General features: G+C 44.0%; 1 protein-coding gene across 4 annotated transcripts in view; it reads left to right on the top strand.

The window, feature by feature from the left end:
* Positions 1-23350, top strand: part of LOC109903994 (pleckstrin homology domain-containing family G member 3) — a 48532-nt gene extending 25182 nt beyond the window's left edge. For 2 of the 4 annotated variants that reach the window (XM_020501042.2, XM_031788226.1), the window contains 17 exons: positions 5510-6012; positions 9250-9350; positions 12691-12760; positions 12873-12919; positions 13019-13169; positions 13432-13563; positions 14309-14491; positions 14596-14688; positions 14780-14866; positions 14979-15012; positions 15259-15381; positions 15650-15682; positions 16425-16435; positions 16864-17202; positions 18122-18232; positions 19985-21482; positions 21597-23350. In XM_020501042.2, the coding sequence (XP_020356631.1) occupies positions 5510-6012; positions 9250-9350; positions 12691-12760; positions 12873-12919; positions 13019-13169; positions 13432-13563; positions 14309-14491; positions 14596-14688; positions 14780-14866; positions 14979-15012; positions 15259-15381; positions 15650-15682; positions 16425-16435; positions 16864-17202; positions 18122-18232; positions 19985-21482; positions 21597-22420 (4340 nt within the window). In that variant the 3' untranslated portion in view covers positions 22421-23350. The remainder of the gene's footprint in view (positions 1-5509; positions 6013-9249; positions 9351-12690; positions 12761-12872; positions 12920-13018; positions 13170-13431; positions 13564-14308; positions 14492-14595; positions 14689-14779; positions 14867-14978; positions 15013-15258; positions 15382-15649; positions 15683-16424; positions 16436-16863; positions 17203-18121; positions 18233-19984; positions 21483-21596) is intronic. The other 2 variants (XM_020501043.2, XM_020501044.2) reach the window with 2 other exon arrangements.
* The last annotated feature ends 503 nt before the right edge of the window (positions 23351-23853 follow it).

The raw sequence follows: 23853 nt of genomic DNA, 5'->3' as shown, positions 1-23853 counted from the left end.
AGTATCTGTGTGTGTATATGAAGTCTCAATGGTGAAGATGAAAAATCAGCTGTTGCTTTGTCATGGCGTGTTGGTTGTCCTGTGATGGATGTGCATACTGTACATTTTCTAAATATCTCCTGCATCAAAAGCTGCGGAGGAACACTTAACATTTCCCCCTCATGAGTGAGGAAATGAGTGGTTCGTTCTGACACTCTCAGAGAAGAATGTACACATCTGTCTGAAGATGTTATGTTTTGAATACCTCAGCTCAGTAACCTATAGTTCTGTGTTCTGTCAGGACCACATGCATCACATTAAACTAGACTCAGGGCATCTTCCCACACACTTCTCCCCTTCTGAGTATTAAAAGGTCCCAGAGCAGTTATTTACCTGCAGCTATTGGCTCAGCCAGGGCCTGTAAATGGGTTGTTCAAGGATCCCCAGCTGACTGTATCTCAAGAGAAATGTTGCTATAATATGCTAAAGTATTACTGGAACTAAATTCGGTTTCTCATTGTAAACACTTTTTTTATGAGGGATGACATCTGGTCACCACCTGTATTCAGATGAAGTCAAATCGGTGTGTGTGTGTGTGTTCAGAATTGTGAGGTATCTCATCTGAACGTCTGTAGGGCCGTGTTTACTGACATATTCATTTTGTTTTTCTGTTAGTGAAGGGACAGGTGTTGGTGTGGGGGTGGAATCACAGTTGTATCACCCAGTGTGGGAGTTTATTGGTCATGGCAGCGCGGTGTGCAGGCAGGCCTGTGCCAGGGAAGATATGTTGATCCTCTGGGATCAGTATTAAATGTTTGCAGATGCTGGAGAGACTCTGAGGCACCAGGATAGACCAGACACTGCCTTTTTTAAGTTCTGAGCGGGAGTCTGATACATTATACATACTGTATTGACACTATGTGAGGATTTCAACTTAATATAGGTACGTGAGATGAATGCCTATGGCCAAGTCATTAGCAGTTTTTCTTTTGCTATTTTGTCAGTCATGGTTTGTCTGATGTACTAGAGATGGAGGTCATCACTGTCCTCTCTGGTAATCCTGCATCTGACTTCCTTATCCACAGAGGCCCAATGGAAACACTGCCCTGCGTCACAGTAGGCTTGCTAATTTAGCTCTAACCTTATTTCCAGACCCACATGTTTACCAGGGCTTTTAATTTGCATTCCTTAGCATTGCCTGCTACAATGAAGCCACTCCGCGTGTGGTTGATGGAATCGTACGGAGGAGCTCAAACCAATGGAGTGTGGGATCAGGCAAATATCGACTACCTTATATCTTCAGTGGGTACTCTGAGCAGGGAAAGAGAAGATTGGTGGTACTAGGGCAGTTAGTGACCTATTACTGCCACAGCGGGGGAGACATGACCGCAGTCAATTTCCACGTGACTGTTTAGTCAATGTAACTAAGCTTCTCTAAGCTCTGATTCTGCTGATGGTCATTAGTAGCCTACCAGACTTGCTAACTGTCTGGTACTCGGCACTATATTGTTTCTCTAATCACTCTGACATCAATGCAGATCGATCAAAAATCAAACACTTCATGAGAGCTCATTTTGCGCAGCATTTCTATAGGCTACGCCTGCGTCAGAAAACGGCGTGATAGAGGCCATTAAAAAGAGGATCCCATCAGATTTCTTTAGGATAGGCTAACTATATTTATTTCTCAACTTTCCTAATATTTAAGCACATTGTTTGGCTTTACAACAGGATTATAGCCTACCTGGCTGGCATGAAAATAAACCACGGGAAAAGCGGCCTCCATTTGCTGTTTAAGTGCATAGATGACATGTATATTTTGCCCCTGGTGCATGATAATGCTTCATTCTAAATTTAAACTAATTTCACACACACATTATTTAGTATATGTAAAGACTAGATTAAATCAAGAATAGTCTGATGGGTGACAATATTAGCCTATCGCTTGTGAATTATGTATTATCACTAGTGAATGATGCCCAGGTTGTGTGCAGTAATGCAGACAGCTCATACTTTTTTAAATTTTTAATTACTTAACAAATCATAGTCCCACATGTAGCCTGGCCAATATGTTTTGATAAGGTTTGTATCACAAATAAAGTGGCCAAATAACTTCTTCAAATGAAGCACATTAATCTACTTTACAACTGGTGAAGAGCCTAACTGGCATACATAGGTGGTGCATGATTTTCACTTTTGGGGAAGATCATTTTCACCATTAAAAATGCACCTTTTTATAATAAAGCATTACATGCATTATCACATTTGTGGTAACTTTTTGAGAATGGTGTTTTCCTGCTAAATGATTGCATTTTGGAACATTCGCCCTTATAGCCTACTGCCGTGTACGCATTGCTGCGCTTATAATGTGAAGAAATGGCCTAATAGTTTATCAAAATTAAGCTAAATGTTCTGATCTGTTGCATCAGTCTCATTGCTTTAAAAAAAACAAGTAATAATTCAAATGGATGCGAGTGGTGGTATTAATTTGGGATCTATCGCATCCCACAACTGTCCCAGAGTATGTTTTGGAATATTTATTTCTCGCACGGGTCAATTGACCAATGGAATAAGTCAACTTTTGTACTATGGGGGATAGTAGATTGAAATAGGCTAGTGCTATTTGCTGTTCGTTAGGCCTACTCATCTTGTTGTGGACAGTTCTTCTAACATCTTCAATATGCGCCTTGGAATTAAATAAGGACGCGCGCAGTTGCTTCTGTCTTCACTTGTAGCCTACTTCGGAGTAGAGATTGATGCCTGTGAGAAGAACCCAATCAGGTGACAGGCATTGGCTAATAAGAATTGAGATATCTGAGCAAGATGTGAGAGGTTCTTCGGGATATGCAGCCGGAAGAAGTTTTTTCCTTAGTTTTTTTGAGGGCATTACAGCCACACTAGGGGTATGCCATCGGGAAATTCGAAGCATTGTCAAGTGTGTGCAGCCTATGCAAGAAACAAAGCAGAGCTCGTGCCTTTCATGCCTCTTTTTTCAAATCATCATTAGTTGTGTCATGCAGTCTTAGAATGTATTAAAAATCTGAACATTTAGCCCAACATTTGTATCACAACTGAAGTTGCATAAATAGCTCTAAATTAAGCATAAAGGAGGACCTTTTTTTTAACCACTCAACACAGAATAGCCACATGTGCGCACTCCCTCAAATTTTTTGGAGAAAATATCCTTTCTATTTTATTCTGCGATTTCAATTGTGTTCTTCATACTATAAAATAATGCCACTATAAAATGCCATTCTAAGCAAATCTTATCTGCTTGATGAACTAGTGTAGCCCATAGCCAGGTCAGGACCTAACATAAGGACAACTCAGTGAAAGCTATTCTGTTCTTCTGAAGTAGGCTACATTTTCTTCATATCATGTTTCTTTAGACCTGTCTAAAATAAATCATGGATTTATTGTGAAGGTGTAGGCTATATTACATGGCTTTATTAGACTTTTTCAAATGTAGATGTTCCAAAGGCCTGCATCAGTGGCTTGTAGGCTGTGTGGAAGCCAGGAGATGCTAAATATGTTTGTTAATTAATGGTCAATTACCGTCAGACCAGCAGTTATTCTACTTGACAATCACCGGTTGACAATTTCATGACTGCCACAGACCTAGGTGGTACAGTTTTACTGTTGCTGGCTTTCTCTCTTATCCCTGGCCCCGGTACTAATGCCCTAGACCTTCCACATCTCTTACATAATTTTATTTTATTTTATGGCCCATCTTACTGCCATGGCTTGTCATGATGTTGATGAGCCTAATGTTGAGTCACCATTATTTACTAATTCTGTAAAACGTACTGTGTAAAGATTGAATTAGCCTAGGACAGGTCATATAATTTGCACTCCACTTGTAGAACTGAGTGGCTTGGAGACTCGTTAGGGTTTGTTATTAGACCTGGAGATGTTTTGACTGTCATTACTCCTCCAGTCATGACAGTCTGGGCATTGACGTCAGCACAGAGGTGATAGGGAGGGAGGCCTTGGCGGCTGGCTCTTAGAGCAGGCGAGGTAGTAATTTTCCCAGCCCAAAGTAAATGGGGAAAGGAGGAGCTTCTGTCTGAGTAGATACAACAGAAACTCCTAGTGGTCTGAGTTCAACAGCCTACTGTACTATTACTCCCTGTAAGTAGTACTATTGCATGGTTTTGTAACTACTCTAAACAGCTTCTATGAAGTGGTCAACCCTTGTTTGCATGCTCACCCCTTCTTTCTCTGAGACTTGGCATGCTTGAGTCTGGTGTTGTAGACGAGCCCTGTGGTAGATTGTAGAGGCTGGCGTGTAGCACAGAATGACTGCACCAGCATTCTAGGCCTGATGAGCTCACCCCTGATTCATGGAAACTTGAGGATGCCAGGAGGAGGAAGGCATGTGGCTTGTGTAGAAACCTGTGTGTTTGCTCTTCACTCACTCCTACAGTGACAGTGTGATTCACCAGAGTTCACTGGCAACATCCAGCTGACTGTCTATATATAACCTATGTAGAGGGGGAGAGACTTGTTATGTTTCCTGTATATGTTGATTCCACAAATTTGACTTATGACCTCAAAGAGATCTTCTTTCATCTCCAATACTTTCTAATAATCATTCTTTTCTACATTTATTATACCTCAAAGGTGAAATGTTCAAGTATATCACTTTTGTGATACCATCCTTACTATATAGAAAGGCCCTCCCTAAGTTCTGAAGTCATTTGGGTCATTGGTAACAGATCACATCTCTGGTCAAATGGCCTGTTGCCTGCAGTGCCTAGTGACAGATCCATGTTATAAGATGTGGGATGTCTGCTAATGAAGCATATTTTATGACTGCCTTATCGATTTCATAAAGAATTTGTTAACACAGTTGACTCCATGAAGTAAGTCTGTATTAACGCCATCTCTCTGTCCTCACTTGGCAATATCACTGGCTCAATCACTGCTGTGACCAATAAGGGGTTTGTTCTCCAGATGGCTCCGTTTATTGGTTTCAATTTCAGTGGCAAGAATATCATAGTTTTAAATCGTGCAAAATGCATTTGGACCTTTTACCTTCCAAATACTTTCTGAAATAAACCACTGTGACTTGATGTATTTGGGGAAAGTTTGTGGGGAACATTCCCAATCCGGACCGGAAGGATGTGAAACTGAATATGAATTCCATTTTTCTTGATTTGAGAAGTAGCTCCATAAACAAGACTCTGGTTCCCACTCCCCTATTTTCTCCCGATCGGTTTTTCCTCCTTTTTTTTTCTAAGCCACTACCAGTCAGGGAGGGTGGAGGAAATGGCTGGGTTTTCCAGAGAATGTGGAGTGCTGTAACTGGGGCAAGTCAGTAATGATTTGAGAAATCCCCTTCACAGTAAAGTACTCCTCTTCAGGCTGGACACTGGGTTCATAATGTCATGGATCATTAATCACTCATCGGAGTACAGTATTTGATTCAATGGATCTAAAATGTATTGTAAGGTCCTGATAACAATCTTGTTGATCTATTTTCTGCCCATGAACCCTGCATATTAACTCACCTTTCTCTCTTCTCTATCAGAATCTCCTCGGTTGTACTCTGCCGTCTCCGTCAGTGATTGTCATGAGCGACCAGACGGCTACAGCCAGCTGTTTGCTGACCCTTCAGAGGGAGAGGCTAAGCGTCCAGTGAGCCTGGTGTCCACTCTGTCCTCTGGCTCCTCCAGGGACAGCCACAGCCTCTACGGCAGTACCACGGCCCTCCCCTCCTCCACACCACCTCCCCCCAGTAGAGAGGACATTGACCTGGAGCTCAGCCCTGCAAAGGGAGCCAGGGAGCAGCCACAGGCCCAGCTGCAGGGCCTCAGCCAGGGGGGGACCAGAGACCAGTGGCGGCGCCACAGTCAAACCAGGTCCCAGTCCAACACCTCCAACAGGAGAGCTTTTGCACCTCTGACCCCAACCTCACCCTTTGCCACTGAAGCCATGGCGCCCAACCCCAAGCTCAGCTACGTGGACCGTGTGGTCATGGAGATCATTGAGACAGAGCGCATGTATGTCAGGGACCTTCGCAGCATCGTGGAGGTGAGTTGCCTTGACCGTCCATTCAGTTCTAGTTAATAGGACTGAGGCTTGACCTGAATCTATGCAATAGTGTTTTCACTATATGATATAGTGTAAGTTAATAGGTATTTCAGAGTGTTTCTCTTGGAATGGTATGTAGCAATGACTTAATGTCTGTACCTCCCTAATATGGAGCTGATTTACTGGAGTTAGCCAGAGACTAAGGAATGGGAGAGTAAATAAGGTTCTCCATTTTCCAAGTGACTGCTTGCCTTGTAGCCACATGTGTCTGCTACCTATAAAATATTCTAGGGTTGATTGTTTTACCAGGATGTAGTTTGATTTCCTGGTGAAACAGTTCCCTGCGTATTTGGTAACGGGCATTTTCAGAGGTGGAAAAAGTACCCAATTGTCATACTAAAAGTAAAGATACCTTAATAAAATATTACTGAAGTGAAAGTTACCCAGTAAAATACTACTTGAGTAAAAGTTTTAAAGTATTTGGTTTTAAATATCCTTAACTATCAAAAGTCAATGTAATTGCAAAAATACATTTAAGGATCAAAAAAGAAAGTGTACATTTTCGAACCGCTTATATTAAGCAAACCAAACACAATTTTCTAGTTTAAAAAAAATGTACGGATAGGCAGGGGCACACAATAACATGCAGAGATTATTTACAAACAAAGCATTTTTGTTTAGTGAGTAGGGGTGATCTCTTGATAAGTGTGTGAATTGGACCATTTTCCTGTCCTGCTAAGCATTCAAAATGTATGAAGTACATTATTTTCTTTAGGAATATAATGAAGTAAAAGTTGTCAAACATAAGTTAAGTACAGATACCCCCAAAAATTACACTTAAGTACTTTAAAGTATTCTTAAGTGCTTTGTACCACTGCATTTTCATAATCGGATAGAAAATACCATGTAGCCTGTAAAACCAGCGGATTAGGATTCCAATGTGACTGATACGTTTTTAAACTGATGTATGTAATGTACTCTGTTAACATTACTGTGAATGCATACAGCTCTGAAACTTGGATCTCGTTATCTTCTCAGGTCTTGAGTTCGAAAGCAAAATCAGGGCTAAGACACAAAGCACCTCTTTCAAGGCAGAACCTCTCCCCTGATGAGCTTGGTCATAGATATTAACGGATGCTTCTAACGTCATCTCCTGGTTGTGGGAAATGGGACAGAGATGATTTCTTCCACTCCACATTAAAGTAAACTGACCTCTTATCATGACTGCTGGCTTTGTAGTCTGAAAACAACTGCCAACTGTGCAGATCAGCCTTACCTATTGGCCCCTTCAGGTTGGGGTAATTCTCCTCTTTGGATTAGTACTGACCATAGGGATGGTGGCTTGAGAGCCCTGTAGCGTACAGGTTATAATGTCTTAAACACATGACGCACATGACAGGTCAGAGGTAGTGTGTTACTGGCTCTCTTCACCTTGTCTCTGTGTGGCTGACTGTGCTGCTGGCGCCTGGCCTAGGAGGTGTTGGAGGGTGATATGCTCTGACTGAGCCCTTGCTGCTGCAGCAGTAGCCAGAGTAATCACGCAGTCCTGCTCCTGACAAACACTCCCACACTGCCTCAGGACTTCCAACTAGCCCTGCCTAGCTGCCTGCTTCATTGCAACCTAAACTAGGATACGGAGCTTTCCGGCCTCATACAGGCGACAGCCAACAAAAACACAGCCATCACAATGCCAACTGAAGAAACATAGCAGGGTAGCAACTGTTTTTTTCCCCACATAATGTTGTGGTGAACTCTTTGAACAATCCCAAATCTAAATTCAGCATTTCAATGACTTGCTCTGCAGTGGCATCTTGTCGTGCAGGTTTCAGTTCCAGAATCTCCTTTTCCAGAATGTGAAGCTTGGCATTTCAGTGACATATTTGATGCATCTGTTTGTCCTGCTACTGCCGCTTATGATGTCGACACTACACCCGGGAAGCTGTTAGTTTATCTGGCGGAGAGCAGACACTGTCTAGGAACATGCTTCTCCACACCACCTACTGTGTGCCACATCTGGGGAAAGCAGAAACCTCCTTATCTCAGCTCTTAGAACAGCTGTGTGACACAGGTGGAATCGCACCTTCACTTCCACCTCAACAGATATGCTGAGGGTCAAAATCTCTCTGTTTGGAGTACTGCTAGCTTCCATAGTCTTTCTCTCGTCAATTTTCACTAGGTCATCTCTATTTCATTACATGTGCCACTTATGACTTCCCAGATGTCACTCTAAATGGCTGTTCCCCTCCCCTTAGGGTGCACTACCCTTTTATGGGTCACCAAACCATACTCACAAGCCTAGACCTAACGTTGTTCTGACAGCAGGCTGTACATATGTTCGCAGGCTGTGTGTGGTCAGTAGGGGGCCTCGGTGTGGCTGATGTTAGTGGTGCTCAAGACTGGGACTGTGAGACGCCCTGCTGAAAGACAGTTGGCATTGCTGTCACTGGACGGGAATGCTTCCACTATGAAATGGTTTAGTTCAGTGTGTGGTGAGAAGGGATGACTACTTCACACTGCACTGACGGGGCTCGGGTTCTGTGTGTGCACGTGTGTTTGCGTATAAGAACAGTCTAACACTGTTTTGATTTTTCTTCTGTGAGTGCGTGTCTGCTTGCAAGACAGTTGAGTTATGTAGTTGTCTGTATTTGGTGCGTTTCTATAAGGAACACCAGTGTGTTACTGGGTGAGAGGGGAAGCATCAGCCATTCCTAGCATCTACTCTGACTAATGTGCCTCTGTTTCAGTTATATTAAATTTGAGTAGTCCTGCCACCAGATGGGAGAGGGGCCATGGGAGGAGAACACTGTGTGCTGGTCTGATGGACTTACAGAACTACTGCCAGAGGGTCAAACTACCCTCCAGTAACAAGGAATAAATCCTTAAAAGGACCATTGAAACATTACAACAGAACCACTTGGATTTGAACACATTGATCCTGAGTCATACAGTGTTGTTTTAATGGACAGCAGATGGGCATCATCCTATGTGGTCTTTTTTAGCCTGGTCATAAAAAGTGCAAACAGGATGTGCAGTAAACTGAAACATTGAACCAGAATCCACCACGAGCCAACAGCACAGGCGCATGTAAAATTTTCTCTATGCACAAGCTCCCTCTACTGGAAATCATTTGAAATTGCAGTTTAGACTGAAAATATACACACACACACACACACAGGATATTTGTTTTTTCATAGGGAAAATAGAACCTGCAGTATAACCATAGTCTTGTTTATTTAGGATTACCTGGCTCACATCATAGACATGGACAACCTTCCCATTCAACCAGACCAGGTTTCCTCCTTGTTTGGGAATATAGAGGACATCTATTTGTTTAACAGGTAAGCCTCAGACACCTGTCAACGCCCCGTGTTCTCCCAAAATGACAAGGCAAATGAACTGTAACTGCATGTATGCGTTTCTTTTTAAAGACCGTCTACACAAAAACAACTTGGTACATGTTTAACACTCATTACACTCAACTTGAAGCATACATTGGGAAGACATTGCCATTTCAGTGGAATGCTGTTTTGACAGAGATGGATTCAAAGGTTTCCTGGCAAGAGCTCTGTTTTATGGCTGTGTTGGAGAGTTTGACCTCAAAACAGATTTAGACCGATAGAGGAAAATATGGCTAACCAACACCAAACACACAGATTGGCCCAGAACACAGCAGATTGGGATCAGTTACGCATTAGACAAATGACATTATGGCTGTATGTGTCCACTCTGCTGCAGATGCTATCAGGACCACCACCCACTCTGTGCACCCGATAGACAACATATGTTGTTGTTCGGATGATCCTATGTAAACGTATCGTGTCGGCATATGCTCACTAAGCCTCATGCCAAAAGAGAAGAACCACAAACATCCCTATGCTCTGTCAGGTTCCTCCCCACATGCTCCTCAATCATAGTCTAATGCCATAGAAACCAAATGGTGAAAAAAAGGATCTGATGCCTTTTCTAATGCAATTTCTACCAGCGTAGACTTCTAAAATAGAGGTTTTGATTAGTGTTTGTTGTTTCATCTACAGCAAGGGGAGTTTCATATATACGTCCCCCTGACTCTCCTACAGAATCAATATACAATGTGTTTACAGGCCTTTAGAAAGTAAATGAAGTGTGTCTGTTAGAATGGATTATTAGGATGTTGTCTGATCGAGACACTGCACACTACGCATCATCTCAGCTAAACGCTGTGACTGAGTCGTGCCAATTAGCAGGAAGTGCCCAGGGGGAGCAAATTACTGATGCGCAAGAGGCAAGCGTACTTCTACAGCACTGGCTTGAAAACATGTGCAACACTGATGCACTCTCCCAAGGTGATTGAGGACAGATTCATTCAAGCAGAAACTGTACGAACCTCTGCTTAGACATGGAATGGCATTCTGTTATCTGTATTGTATTGGAGACTGACGGTCTCATGCAGACAGTTCATTGTCATACACAGGGTTTTCAGACGGTCCTAGACTCATCATTCAGTTTAGAGATGTGTGTGACTAACTAGTGACTGTCTCTGGGTCATGTTGTGATTTAAAGTTCCCACTACAGTACTGCTCTGACCCACAGTGACACACTGCACCCGTTTCCGGGTCAGGTCACCACACTACTCTGCTTGTACCCCTGAAACAGACCATCTTCCCCTGCTACTAGAAGCCACATAATGGCTTGATGAAAGAATATCTTGGAACATTTTAATGAACATGATCTTTAGGCAAAAATAATCCTCAAACAAAAAAGCACAAAGGCATTTCATTGTACTCTGAGCACAAAGGCATTTCATTGTACTCTGAGCACAAAGGCATTTCATTGTACTCTGAGCACAAAGGCATTTCATTGTGCTCTGAGCACAAAGGCATTTCATTGTGCTCTGAGCACAAAGGCATTTCATTGTGCTCTGAGCACAAAGGCATTTCATTGTGCTCTGAGCACAAAGGCATTTCATTGTGCTCTGAGCACAAAGGCATTTCATTGTGCTCTGAGCACAAAGGCATTTCATTGTGCTCTGAGCACAAAGGCATTTCATTGTGCTCTGAGCACAAAGGCATTTCATTGTGCTCTGAGCACAAAGGCATTTCATTGTGCTCTGAGCACAAAGGCATTTCATTGTGCTCTGAGCACAAAGGCATTTCATTGTGCTCTGAGCACAAAGGCATTTCATTGTGCTCTGAGCACAAAGGCATTTCATTGTGCTCTGAGCACAAAGGCATTTCATTGTGCTCTGAGCACAAAGGCATTTCATTGTGCTCTGAGCACAAAGGCGTTTCATTGTGCTCTGAGCACAAAGGCGTTTCATTGTGCTCTGAGCACAAAGGCGTTTCATTGTGCTCTGAGCACAAAGGCGTTTCATTGTGCTCTGAGCACAAAGGCGTTTCATTGTGCTCTGAGCACAAAGGCGTTTCATTGTGCTCTGAGCACAAAGGCGTTTCATTGTGCTCTGAGCACAAAGGCGTTTCATTGTGCTCTGAGCACAAAGGCGTTTCATTGTGCTCTGAGCACAAAGGCGTTTCATTGTGCTCTGAGCACAAAGGCGTTTCATTGTGCTCTGAGCACAAAGGCGTTTCATTGTGCTCTGAGCACAAAGGCGTTTCATTGTGCTCTGAGCACAAAGGCGTTTCATTGTGCTCTGAGCACAAAGGCGTTTCATTGTGCTCTGAGCACAAAGGCGTTTCATTGTGCTCTGAGCACAAAGGCGTTTCATTGTGCTCTGAGCACAAAGGCGTTTCATTGTGCTCTGAGCACAAAGGCGTTTCATTGTGCTCTGAGCACAAAGGCGTTTCATTGTGCTCTGAGCACATTGACACATTGGTATGTTTTTCCTTTATTATTTGGTTCAGCCCATGCAGCTGAATGCTGTTAGATTTTCTTTGATTGGGCATGTGGTTAGTGACCACGTAGAACACCTTTTTGTGGTGATGTTGGTTTTGTACTCCTTTATGTTTTGCAGTGGTGACCCCTCTCTCCTTGTGTCCACTCTGGTGTGGGAAACCTGACTCTCTGGGGTCTATGGACAGAATGAGGTTAACCAGAACAAACACATTCAGCCATGCATATTCTATTCAGTTGGGTATCGCCACAGGCAAAACATAAACATGTTACCTGACATAGTACCTGAATGTACAGGTAACTGCCAAAATAGAGGAAACACCAACATAAAGTGTCTTAATAGGGCGTTGGCCAGAGCAGCTTCAGTGCACATTGGCATAGATTCTACAAGTGTCTGGAACTCTATTGGAGGGATGCGACACCATTCTTCCAGGAGAAATTCCATCATTTGGTGTTTTGTTGATGGTGGTGGAAAATGGGGTCTCAGGCGCCGCTCCACAATCTCCCATAAATGTTCAATTGGGTTGAGATCTGGTGACTGAGACTGCCATGGCATATGGTTTACCTCGTTTGCAGGCTCATCAAATCATTCAGTGACCACTCGTGCCCTGTGGATGGAGGCATTATCATCCTAGGGGCTACCATGATGGGTTGTTCATTGTTTAACTCAGAAACTACACCTGTGTGGAGCAGCTGCTTTCAATATACTTTGTTTCCTTCATTTATTGTTTCCAATATTTTGGCCGTTATCTGTAGTTTACACTGAATTCCTCTTCTTGCTGTCTCTGACAAGACCTCATATGTCTGTATAGTTGATGCTGTGCATGTCTGTATGTCGGTCTTCCTCCACAGTGAGCTGCTGCAGTCTCTGGACATGTGTGAAAATGACCCTGTGGCTGTGGCCAGATGCTTTGTAGATAAGGTAAGTGGAGGCCACTCACAGACAGACTGACTTGAACCTATCATCAGGAAGCTGGACAAGCTAGTGTTATTGATCTGATTTTGGGGTCTTCCTCCATTTTGTTATTTTATAGAGTGATGATTTTGAGATCTACACGCAGTACTGCACAAACTATCCCAAGTAAGTAGAAGGAATAATTGATGGTTTTCTGTTTAAATTTTCTGTTTAAATAAAAATAATAGTCATTTGTACGATCCATTGGCTTGTTTTTTTTTCTAGCTCTGTGGGTGCACTGACAGACTGCATGAGGAGTAAGACCCTGGCCGAATTCTTCAGCGATCGCCAGGCCTCTCTCAAGCGTTCTCTCCCCCTGGGCTCCTACCTGCTCAAACCTGTCCAGAGGATCCTCAAATACCACCTGCTTCTGCAGGTACACTGGTCCTCACTACCTACTACCTTTACTACGGGTAGAGATGGTCCAAGAAAACTATATAGAATTGTCCTTGTGCGATTGCAGGTTGATTGTGGGGTCCTTTTGACAGGAGGGCAAAAAAAATTGCATTTTAACTTTTAACCTAGCAAGAAGATGGCAAAGCTTTGTATTGCATATTGCAACAACACAATCAACCCCACTCCAGAGGTCTTGACTCTTCATGCTGTGGTTGTTTGCTCTCTCTTTCTCTCGCTGAAAGGACATCGCCAAGCACTTTGACCCTGATGAGGAGGGCTATGAGGTGGTGCAGGAGGCCATCGACACCATGACTGGGGTGGCCTGGTACATCAATGACATGAAGAGGAAACACGAGCACTCTGTCAGGCTGCAGGTCAGTATGGCTACTCAGGGTGGGGTGAAGGGAATTTGACCCACCCCTTTCCACTATTATGATATACTGTACCTGCATCATTGTGTAGTGCAGCAATGACATCTAATTGAGGTCATTTTCTGGTGGCTATGTTTCTCTAGGTTTTTATATCAGATAATGAAGTGTATGCTGTTTCACTGTGTTGCTGGAGTTCTTGTTGATAAGGCATTATGTTTGTCACCCAGCCTCCTAAACTGTTCCAGGTTGCTGTCCCACAGTAACTCCCTGGCTGAGTTTAATGTACTCTGTGTATGGAGAGAGGACATTCACATTTTGAGTTCATTGCAAAGTATTTGTTCCAATAAAGCAATAAACCTCTAACTTCCACCACCAACCTTAAAACATGGTCTAAAGACTAAATCTTTAGAAAGAAATTGGTCTTGTAGGGACCCAATAAATCAATGATGTTTTAACTCCTAAACACCAGGCCCCTCGGGATAACAGAATCACCAGGTTCTACAGGGTCACCTTGTCTGCTGCGTTTTGTTTTAATTCCTGCTTTTAATTGGATGGCTAGTTTGCTGCCCATGGTTTCCCTTGCCTAACTGTGTTTTTTAATGTTACAACAAAAAAAACTGTTCTCTATGCTGACTTTGCACCCCTTGTGCATGCTTTCATGTACAGTTTTGCCAGTGTAGTGTACCCAACCAGTGTTTAGGAGACCTAGATACACTCATATATGAGCGGTGTGTGTGTGTGTGCGCAGGAGATCCAGTCTCTCCTGATCAACTGGAAGGGCCCTGACCTCACTACATTTGGAGAGCTGGTCCTGGAGGGAACTTTCCAGGTACAACGTGCTAAGAATACCAGGATGCTGTTCCTCTTCGACAAGATGCTCCTCATCACCAAGAAGAGAGGAGAGCACTACGTCTACAAGACCCACATCTCGGTACGGAGCAGGCACAGTTGACCAGTCTAACCCGAATGGCATGGGCTTGCTTTGTCAGGTTGGTTTAACGTTTGTGTAATGTTTCTGTATGTGTTTGGTTTCAGTGCTCAACTCTGATGCTGCTTGACAGTGCCAAGGACCCCCTGCACTTCAGTGTGATCCACTTCAAGCATCCCAAGCAGCCTCACACTGTGCAGGTGAGTTTGGCTCTACCACTACATCATACGCCTGTCCTCTCTTGTAATAGTTCTCCAAGAGCTCACTATGATTGACAAGTGTCTGTTTCAGGCCAAGACTGTAGAGGAGAAGCGCCTCTGGGCTCATCATATCAAGAGGCTGATTCTTGAGAACCACCACACCATCGTCCCACAGAAGGTAAACCTAACAGCAGGGATTCAAATCCACTTCCTTCAAGTATCCTACAGTCTTGCGCCATCCATTAACATCAACTTATTACTAATGCTTTCTTTTGATTTCTGTCTTACAGGCAAAAGAGGCCATCCTGGAAAATGATTCTCTCAGTGAGTATTCCAGATAAATGAATACGGTTGCTATTAATATAAGGTAAAGGCACTAACCATATCTCTGGCTGCGGCTGTTACCAAAGCAACATAAAATGCCGTCATTGAGTGCAAGAACATCAATTCATTTACTGGAAATATATTAGCTTCTTTGTAAACCTTTTGGAACAATTATTAACTGTTGTGTCCCCTGTAGATGAGTAGAGAATGATTGCTTTGACTGGCTTGGTAGTGAGTGAGTAGTAGTGATGCTGTGTGCAGACCCAGGATCAGGGAGGTACCGTTACAGCCCAGAGAGGCTGAAGAACGCTGTATCCTGCCAGGCTGAAGACTTCCCTGCAGAAGGACGGCACGGACGCAGGAGATCAGGTAAGATAGTTCCCCTCCCCCTGCACATACTAAAGCAATGTTTTTGTTTTATGAAAACAACACTAAAGCCATCTCATCAGTCTCGATTAGTTACTTACCCACAGTCCTACGATTTTGAGATTTAAAAATATATATATTTTCAAGAGACTCCTTGGTTAGACGTTTGGTTTTGTCTTAAAAGCTCATTGCTTGTGTGATATCTGTCTGAGAGTACAGTATATTTGCCACATATCTTCACTATGCTTCGACCATATCTTTTTTTCTTTAGAACCAGCGAAACAGATTGTGAGGACAACCAAAGGTATTAAAGGCAACAATTGTTATTCATAATAATTATTTTAAACAGCCTGTTAGAGGTCTTTGTCGTTCATTATCATGATGAGACTTGAACGTTAAATGAACATGGAGACCAGACAGACAGCTGCTCATTACACTGGAGCCACTGCTGCTATGATTCAGGTTCTCTATCGCTCGTACCAAGTCTCTGTGTTCCCCCCCATACTTTCATTCTGCCCTAGATGACCCCTGGACAGCCAGATCAAAAGGCCAGCCACTCCACTCCACTCTCTCACCCCCACACACCCCTCTGCCCTAGCTCACACATAATGATGTCAATTATGGGCCATATTACTGAAAGGCTTTGTCATGCTCAAGCTCTTTTCAATAGTCAAATTCAGTCCTGGCTTTAGATCTGTTGCTCGGCCTGCTCTCATGCATTTTAATTATCCAGTAATGAAAGGACTAAACTAAGTACCTCTGTCTTGTCTCTTTGGAGTCTTTACGCCCTCTCAAATCAATTTAGCTACAAACCTAATGAAGTTATTTTCTTGTTCTTTATCCTCCTCGGTCAGAGAGGACTGTCCTTGTGAATTGCATCATTTCTGAGTCTCTGAAAGGAGGCATTTCTCATTCAGTTTATCCAATTAACTTGCTCAGATATTATTACAGTATGTTATATAAATGGAGTTTGTTGTATTGGCAATATTGTTGACATTCTCCTTTTTAAATTTGTCTCCTCTTCATTATCTACTCCTGACTTGCAGCCATTCTGAAGGTAAGCTTCCCAATGATGAAAGTACAATTTTCCCTGCCATGTTTTTTTTCTTCTCCTCTGTGCAGAAAGAGAAATCAGTTGACTCTGTTCAATGTGTCTAGTGAGATAATGTTGTTTGACCCTGACTCAGCAGGGTCAAACAATTTCCATTCAGAGAGAAATTAGCCAAAAGAGAGGAACTGCTTCTCTAAGCCCTATTGGGCTAAACTGTGGTAGTTGAAGGTTTCTGTCTCAGGGTTTTCAGTGATGTAATGTGTTCACAGCGTGGAATAGACAGCATGCTGACTTGGACACATTGTGCCTTCATATCTCACACTATACTAGAGCAGTCACAGTGATGCCATCATTTTCAAAACATTGCATTCAAAACACAACACGTCTATGCTAGCCTCGCAGTAACAACTCAACTCTGTGACTTCACGCTACAGCATGCGGACAGTGAAGGTGCTCTGCTGGGGGACAGGCGTTCCCTGCAACCCTCTGCTAGTGTCAGTATGCTGGGCTCCAGTCTAGGCAAGCCCAAGGCTGAGAGGCCTAGTGTACAGGAGGACCAGGAGGAGCTATGTCCCAGTGATGGTGAGGACCCTAGGCCAGGGTCCCCGCCCCTCCAGGGGGGCACTGAGCAGGAGGAGGAGAAGGGGGAGATGGACATGGATGATATTCTGATGGAGGACGACCAGGTAGCCGACTTTGCCAGCTCTATGCTGGCAGCCATCTCCTGCTGGCACTATAGGGCCAGGGCTTTGCTTTCCGCTCGGTTCACAACGGTGAGGCTCACTGCCACCAATGGGTTTCGTATTTCCTCTGCCATTTCATTGGCTTGCTTCAACAATCTCAATCTTTCTCTGTTTACCTCGACCTTGATGTAATTCACTAACACCCAGCTACCATTTGCCATACTCATGGAATGCTTCTGGTTTTCAAACTCACACAATAATAACAGCATGGACTTAACCTTCCAGGAATGGTAACAACAATCAGTAGCATGAAGATCTGGTCACAGATTTATGATGAATCACGTCTTCATTTAATGTTGGGGAAAGGTGATGGTATTATGTACTTTATAAATATAGATTTTCTGTGTTCCAGTCATTAAAAGGCTTCGTATGTTCTGAATTTGAGGTGGGTGTTAAGTGAAGGATTAACACGCATACTACCATGTTTTTCTCTTATGTTGCGGGGAGTTAGACCCAAAATCAACATTGTAGAAATGACTAATTTAGAGGTTAGCAATTAGCCTTGTGCGTAGTTGGCGGTTGCATTTGCATTGAGTCAATGGATCCACAGAGCTGATGTATGACTTCAAAGGTGAATTTGCCTGTCAAATCGGGGAGTCAGGATAATGGGTGCTTTGGTCTTTGGCAATCACATTAGTTAAAAGGTTTCTCTCTTGATTTTTTCTGAAACCACAGAGGAGGTTTTTAAAGGTTAATTGCTCTAATGGTATTAAAATGGCCTGAACTTTGAATATCTCTAATATGAATGTCAGCTGTCTATATAATGTATGTACTGTCACACAGGTGCTTTACAACCCAATACTAATCAGTATTGTGACTGTCTGGAACCAGAGTATATAGCAATGTGATACTCCAATGTATGGTTTTTGGCCATGGTACCCCTGTGTAAGGCACGGTGTTCAACCTAAATGTGCTGCAGTCCCCTTCATATTGTGTTCTGCTGTCCCAGGATGAAGAACACTGTGAGCTTGTAGATGAGAAGAGACCAATGAGGGTGAGGATGGATACATCAGCCCAGGAGATCAGTGAAATGGCTACAGTGGAGGCCTTCACTGACCAGGTATGGAGATTTTGGACTGGCTGGGTCAAAGTTGAGGTGGTCTCTGCACCCAGAACCAAATCAGTCACGAGAGACTAAGCTTCAAGAGATTCTTCTGAACAGATTCATGTTTTTGGTTCTTCTATATATCTCAGGCAATGCTTTCAGAAAATGATTTAATATTTTGAGGGGGATGGGAATTTTGAAAATATCCAGCAAGGAAGACTGGTAGTTGGCCCAAAAGATGAGCACTGTTCCGTTCAGATAAGTCCTCTTGGCATCTTAATAGCCTACAACCAGCGGGCATAGCTGCGGGAAGTAGGGGTGCTGAGGGTGCTGCAGGACCCACTGAATGTAGTGCACTGGTGAGCCATTTGATCTAACAGATCCAGGGAATGTATGATATTTTGTATGTGCAACCTGTCAAAATAGGATAAAGATTGATCTGAATACTGTTTGGCTCTTTAGAGATTAATGTGCCGACCATCTTCGTGCATAGGCCTACTGGCATATTGTTCACCACTTGGGGAAGTGGAAACTCAAAACACTTGGCTATCTAGCAATAAGATCATATCTAGCTATGTAGGCTAATCGATTAACCTATCAGTAAATGTAGGCCATTGCCCTACAAAACCTTTCCAGTGCTAGGTCAAGGCTACTTGATGTAGGCCTATTCAAGCAAATGGCGCACTCCGCTCCACAGGCACATCAAAACCATACTACATAGACTAGCCTACTCCGATTGTAAAGTAGTGCCATGAACTCATTGAATTAAATTGTATACTCACAGAAACCTGTGACTCCTCCTCCTCTCTATAACTAGAACAACAGTAATGTAGCACAATTACATTTTGGGCAACAGTCAGATGCTTGTGCTTAGACTGTATCTCTCCCTCTGTGCGCACAGTGGGGAGATGGGGTGGTTTGCTCACACATCAGCTGACAGCTAATGAAACAGGGACAGGCAGATACTGTCATAGCAGGAATCAATATAATGCATATGTTTTTACTGTTGTGCAAAGTTTGGTTTTAGAACCAAAAAATTGCAGGTACATTGTGTCGCAGACCCTAAATAAAATGCTTCGGTAAGAAGGCAGTGTCGGTAATTTTCGGTTTATCATCCCAGCTCTAGGGGGTTGTGTATTTATGTACTGTAAATGAGAACGTCCCCTCCTTCATGCTGTTGCCGCCTGTCATCTCTCACGGTGAGAAATGCAACATTTTGATATTGGGGAATATTTTTGATAGAACCTGCGTCTCCTGGGTGCTCTGTGGGACGGCTGGTTCCAAGCCGAGTGTGACAAGTTATTTTCATCCCTCCCTTATCTCCTTCTCGCAGTTCCCTGCTGCATTCCACTACACACACACACACACACACTCCCCATCACAGCCAGACGGCGGTTGGAAATTAGTCTGTTATAACTGCACATGAGTGAAATTGGTGTTTTCAACATTTTTGAAATTGCTACATTTTAATGCTGAGTTCAGCAGGGGTGTATGGCATGGCCCGTGGCAATTGTATCTGAGGAATTAGTTGTAAAGCTAAAAATGGAATCAAAATGTCCCACTATCCATTATACTGTCCTTTCCTTTTACAGAATATTCGACTATGTGCTACTATCAGAAGTCGTGGCTGCTGTAACAGATTAGCCTGATCATTTGTCAAATGTCAGATAATGACTTCGGATTTTAACATCAGCACCCGATGGCTTATCATATACATATTGCCTTAACCATCCTGATGTTAATGTAGACTCTGTCCTCCTTATCCAGGTGTATGTGAAGGAGGTGCTTCCTCAAAGCAGTGCTCCTAAGGTAGTGGTGATGGAAAAGAGTGACGAGAACCCACCCCTATACACAGAGCCTGATGCCTTGCCCACCCTGCTTCCCAGACAGCTTGAGACATCTCAGACACCGGAGCTTGAGAAGAGGAAAGAGGAAAGGTACAAAGAAGGAGAAGAGAAGGAGAGTGACTGCTCTGCCCACCAACAGGATGAGATTAACTCCTCATCAGCGACCAATGGAGAGTGTTCAGAGTTGGAGGATGGGGCGGTGCGGACTGAGCCCAGCAGAATTCTAACTGTCTCTGTGTTGGACCAGGCCAGTGTAATTGCTGAGCATTTTGTCAGCAGCCTGTCCCGGAGAGGCAGCCTGGTGGTCTCAGAGGAGCTGCGTTCCCTGGGCTGCCCCTCACCTCAGCCGGGCAGCAGGAGCAGCAGCAACCCCTGTCTGAGCACCATGCTCCAGGAGAAGGCCCAGACCCTGGTCAACTCCACCCCAGAACCCCCACTGCTCCTGGAGGCCAACACCTCAACGCCTGACCCTAGACCAGACCACCTCATGGAGGTGGAACGCCAGTTCACTCTCTCCAAGCAAGACCGGATACTCATCCACAAGATCAGGAGGTACTACGAACATGCTGAGCACCAGGACGCCAGCTTCAGTATCACACGCAGGGAGAGCCTGTCCTATATCCCTGCAGGCCTGGTCAGACACCTGAGCCGGCAGCTTAACGGCAAACCCCAGGACCAGGTTGTTCCAGGGCACCGGAGGAGCTCCCCGAACATCCGGCCCACCTTTTGGTCAGCTTTCGACCTTCCTGGCATAGAAAAGGAGCAGAGGACTAATAATACCCCTGTGCTGGAGCCACAGAGAGCTGCAGACCCAAAGCCCAGGTCCCAGAGTGTCAATGATGCTCCTGTTGGAGATGAGGAAGAGTTCTTCAGACCCTCCTCGGACATGGTCCAAGTGTGGCAAGAGATGGATGTCAATGGGACCCTTGAGGAACCCAAGGGTTCCAATAGTACAGAGGAAATTTTCCATCCCAGATCACATCTATCCCGGAAGGGGGGAACCAGCAGAGATAGCCCTGAAGCTGAGTACATCGAGCCCATGAGGATCCTGGAGGAGTCAGACATGGGCAGTGTCTCAAAGGAATCCCCAGTCCCATTGCCTGTCATAATCACCCCAGACCCCTTCTCAGAGCATGAGTCCTGCCAGAATAAGATTCCCAAGTCCTGGGAGAGAGGCGGGGTCAGTAGCGCTCCCATCCCCAGGATAATCAGTCTGTGTTCAGAGGTAGATGAGGACCTGATCCTGCAGGACATGGAGAAGATGAAGAACAAGGTGTTCCAGCTGGCCCGCCAGTACAGCCAGCGCATCAAGAACAGTAGGCCTGTGGTGAGGCAGAGGAACAGGGAAGTTGAGAAACACCTTACCCCCAAGAACCTGCCAGCTGTCTACGAGGAGAAGGTCCAAAAGAGAGACTGGGGTAAGCTTTGTTTTTTTGTGTTTTTTTTGCTGATCAGTTATGGTTTGATGTGATGTTCTAATCTGTAAAACTGAAATGATAAAACTGCTCTGCCCTGTCTTTCTGTGTATGCAGGTAGAGCTAACCTGATGCTGTCACTAAACTCCTATGAGCAAGGGGTTGTGCATGAGCTGAGGACCCCAAGCCCAGCCCCAAGCCTCAGTTCTGGGGCCAGCTCACGGGTCACGTCCCCTTGCCCCAACGGTCCTCCGAGCCCAGTGCAGACAGAGATTTTCCACTGGCCACATGTCCAAGAGCTGCGCTCTAAATATACTGACCCCAGGCTGGACCCGGGTTCCTCCCATGCCTCACCTGTCAGCCGTAGCTACTCCGTCCCAGAGAGGATGGAGAGTTGCACTGAGGGGTGCAGCACCTCATGGAGCCCCGCTGGCTATTCATCCAGCTGCAACGGCTCCACAGAAATGAACAGTGCCCTAACAGACTCCCTTGAGACTACGTCATCCATGGCCCACCGGGGTGTGGGCTCTGTGGGGAAGGCTAAGCCCCAGCCCCCGCTGTGCAGGTGGAACTCTTTGGATCACATGCTGGGAACACTGCCTCTACATGAACTGCAAAACCTCCAGGTGCCCACGAGGAGCTGTTGTGTGGCTGGTCAGACAACCCTGCCCAACGAGAACAAGGTCATTATAGTGGAGAGGGTTCCTGGCGCAAGGCCTGTGGAGACTGGAGGGAAGGAGAGAGTAGAGGAGGAAGGCGCTAAAGGAAAGGGCCAACTCAAAATCTTGAAAAGCCTCGACTACCAGTACTGTGCCAAAGGGTCTCCACTGACTTCAGGCAAAAATACTGAGGGTAGTCTGGTAAAAAACTTACGGGTGAAATTCCAGAACTTGGGTTCAACACATGAACACTTGAAAACTGTAAAGACCATGCCTATTTGATTGCATTCTGTAAATCATGAAACAAGCCTTCTCTTACCTAAAACATGAAATTGACATTGCATATGAATATTGTCATTTAGCCAGTAACTAGTGCTACTGTGTTATGATTTCCATTTGGTGAAATAATTTTCTACTTCCTTTTTGTTCGTCTTTTCTCACATCAGTTACTGGTATGATATGTGGTTATGTAACCTCTGGTGTTATTGGGGATATTGAGCTATCAAGAGCACCCAATGGGAAATTGTGACTTTGTAAAATGTGTAAATACTTGTACATTTCTCTGGTTCTTACACCACCATGTAATGTGTATATGTAAAGAGAATGAGTATGTTTATATGGAAAATGGTTTTCATGTTTGAGGGAAAAGAATGTCAGCGTATTAGAGCGGAAATCTGTCCAGATTACCTTTTTTTTTCTTTTTTTTTGGCTGTATCACTCTTTTCCCCCACAATGCAATGGTCACCCTCCATTTGTGATTCAATTGCAAGGGTCATAAGCAAGGAAATGGTGAAAAGAGGATTCGGGAAATGAACAATTAATATATAAAGGGGAGTAAACCTGGAAGGCTGTGCCAACATCTAAGTGATTACTGCAGATTTACAATCAAGACGGCGCCATTAGGACTTGCTAGTCCCTATTTGACCTTTGACCAAAGTGTTTTTCCCTTAGTTTTGTCATAATGGGAGAGAGATGGTCTGTGCTGTCTACTATTCAGCCCATTGTGCCACATTTAGTACCATTGTTTTCATACATCACTGGAACTGTTTTTCTGATTTATTATATATTTCCTTTCTTGTTATTTATAAAATGATCCTCGTCTTCATACAAATATTGACCAATACAGTCATAGACTTTTCCATTCCAGAAACTACACAGAATAATTTAATGCTTGAAATGGCATATTCTCAATAAAATCAGATAATAAATGTACCTAATTATTTGTGGTTTCTTTGTCAGTAGGAAAAATGATCTAATATGAAAAATTAAGGCATTTTTTTTTCAGTTGATTGTCACTTAGATGAAGTCTGTATTTTGACATAACTGTCGCAGAGCTGTAATGGGAGTTTGAATCTTAGCTTCCTGGGAATTAGAGGAGACACGCCATACTCATCGTAGACATCTTTAACAGATACCGTGGCAGATGGAAACCTGGTTTGTCTGAGGTCCCATTAGGCTGTGTCTAAGTGTGATGCTTCTATATACACCTGCATTTACACTGAACAAAAATATAAATGCAACATGTAAAGTGTTGGCCTCATGTTTCATGAGCTGAAATAAAAGATCCCAGAAATGTTCCATACGCTCAAAAAGCTTATCTCTCAAATTATGTGCACAAATTTGTTTACATCCCTGTTAGTGAGCTTTTCTCCTTTGCCAAGATAATCCATCCGCCTGACAGACCTCACAACCGCAGACCATGTGTAACCACGCCA

The sequence above is a fragment of the Oncorhynchus kisutch genome, linkage group LG14 (genome assembly GCF_002021735.2).
Source record: "Oncorhynchus kisutch isolate 150728-3 linkage group LG14, Okis_V2, whole genome shotgun sequence".
Classification (NCBI taxonomy): domain Eukaryota; kingdom Metazoa; phylum Chordata; class Actinopteri; order Salmoniformes; family Salmonidae; genus Oncorhynchus; species Oncorhynchus kisutch.
This window is presented reverse-complemented; position numbering and strand designations above follow the sequence as displayed.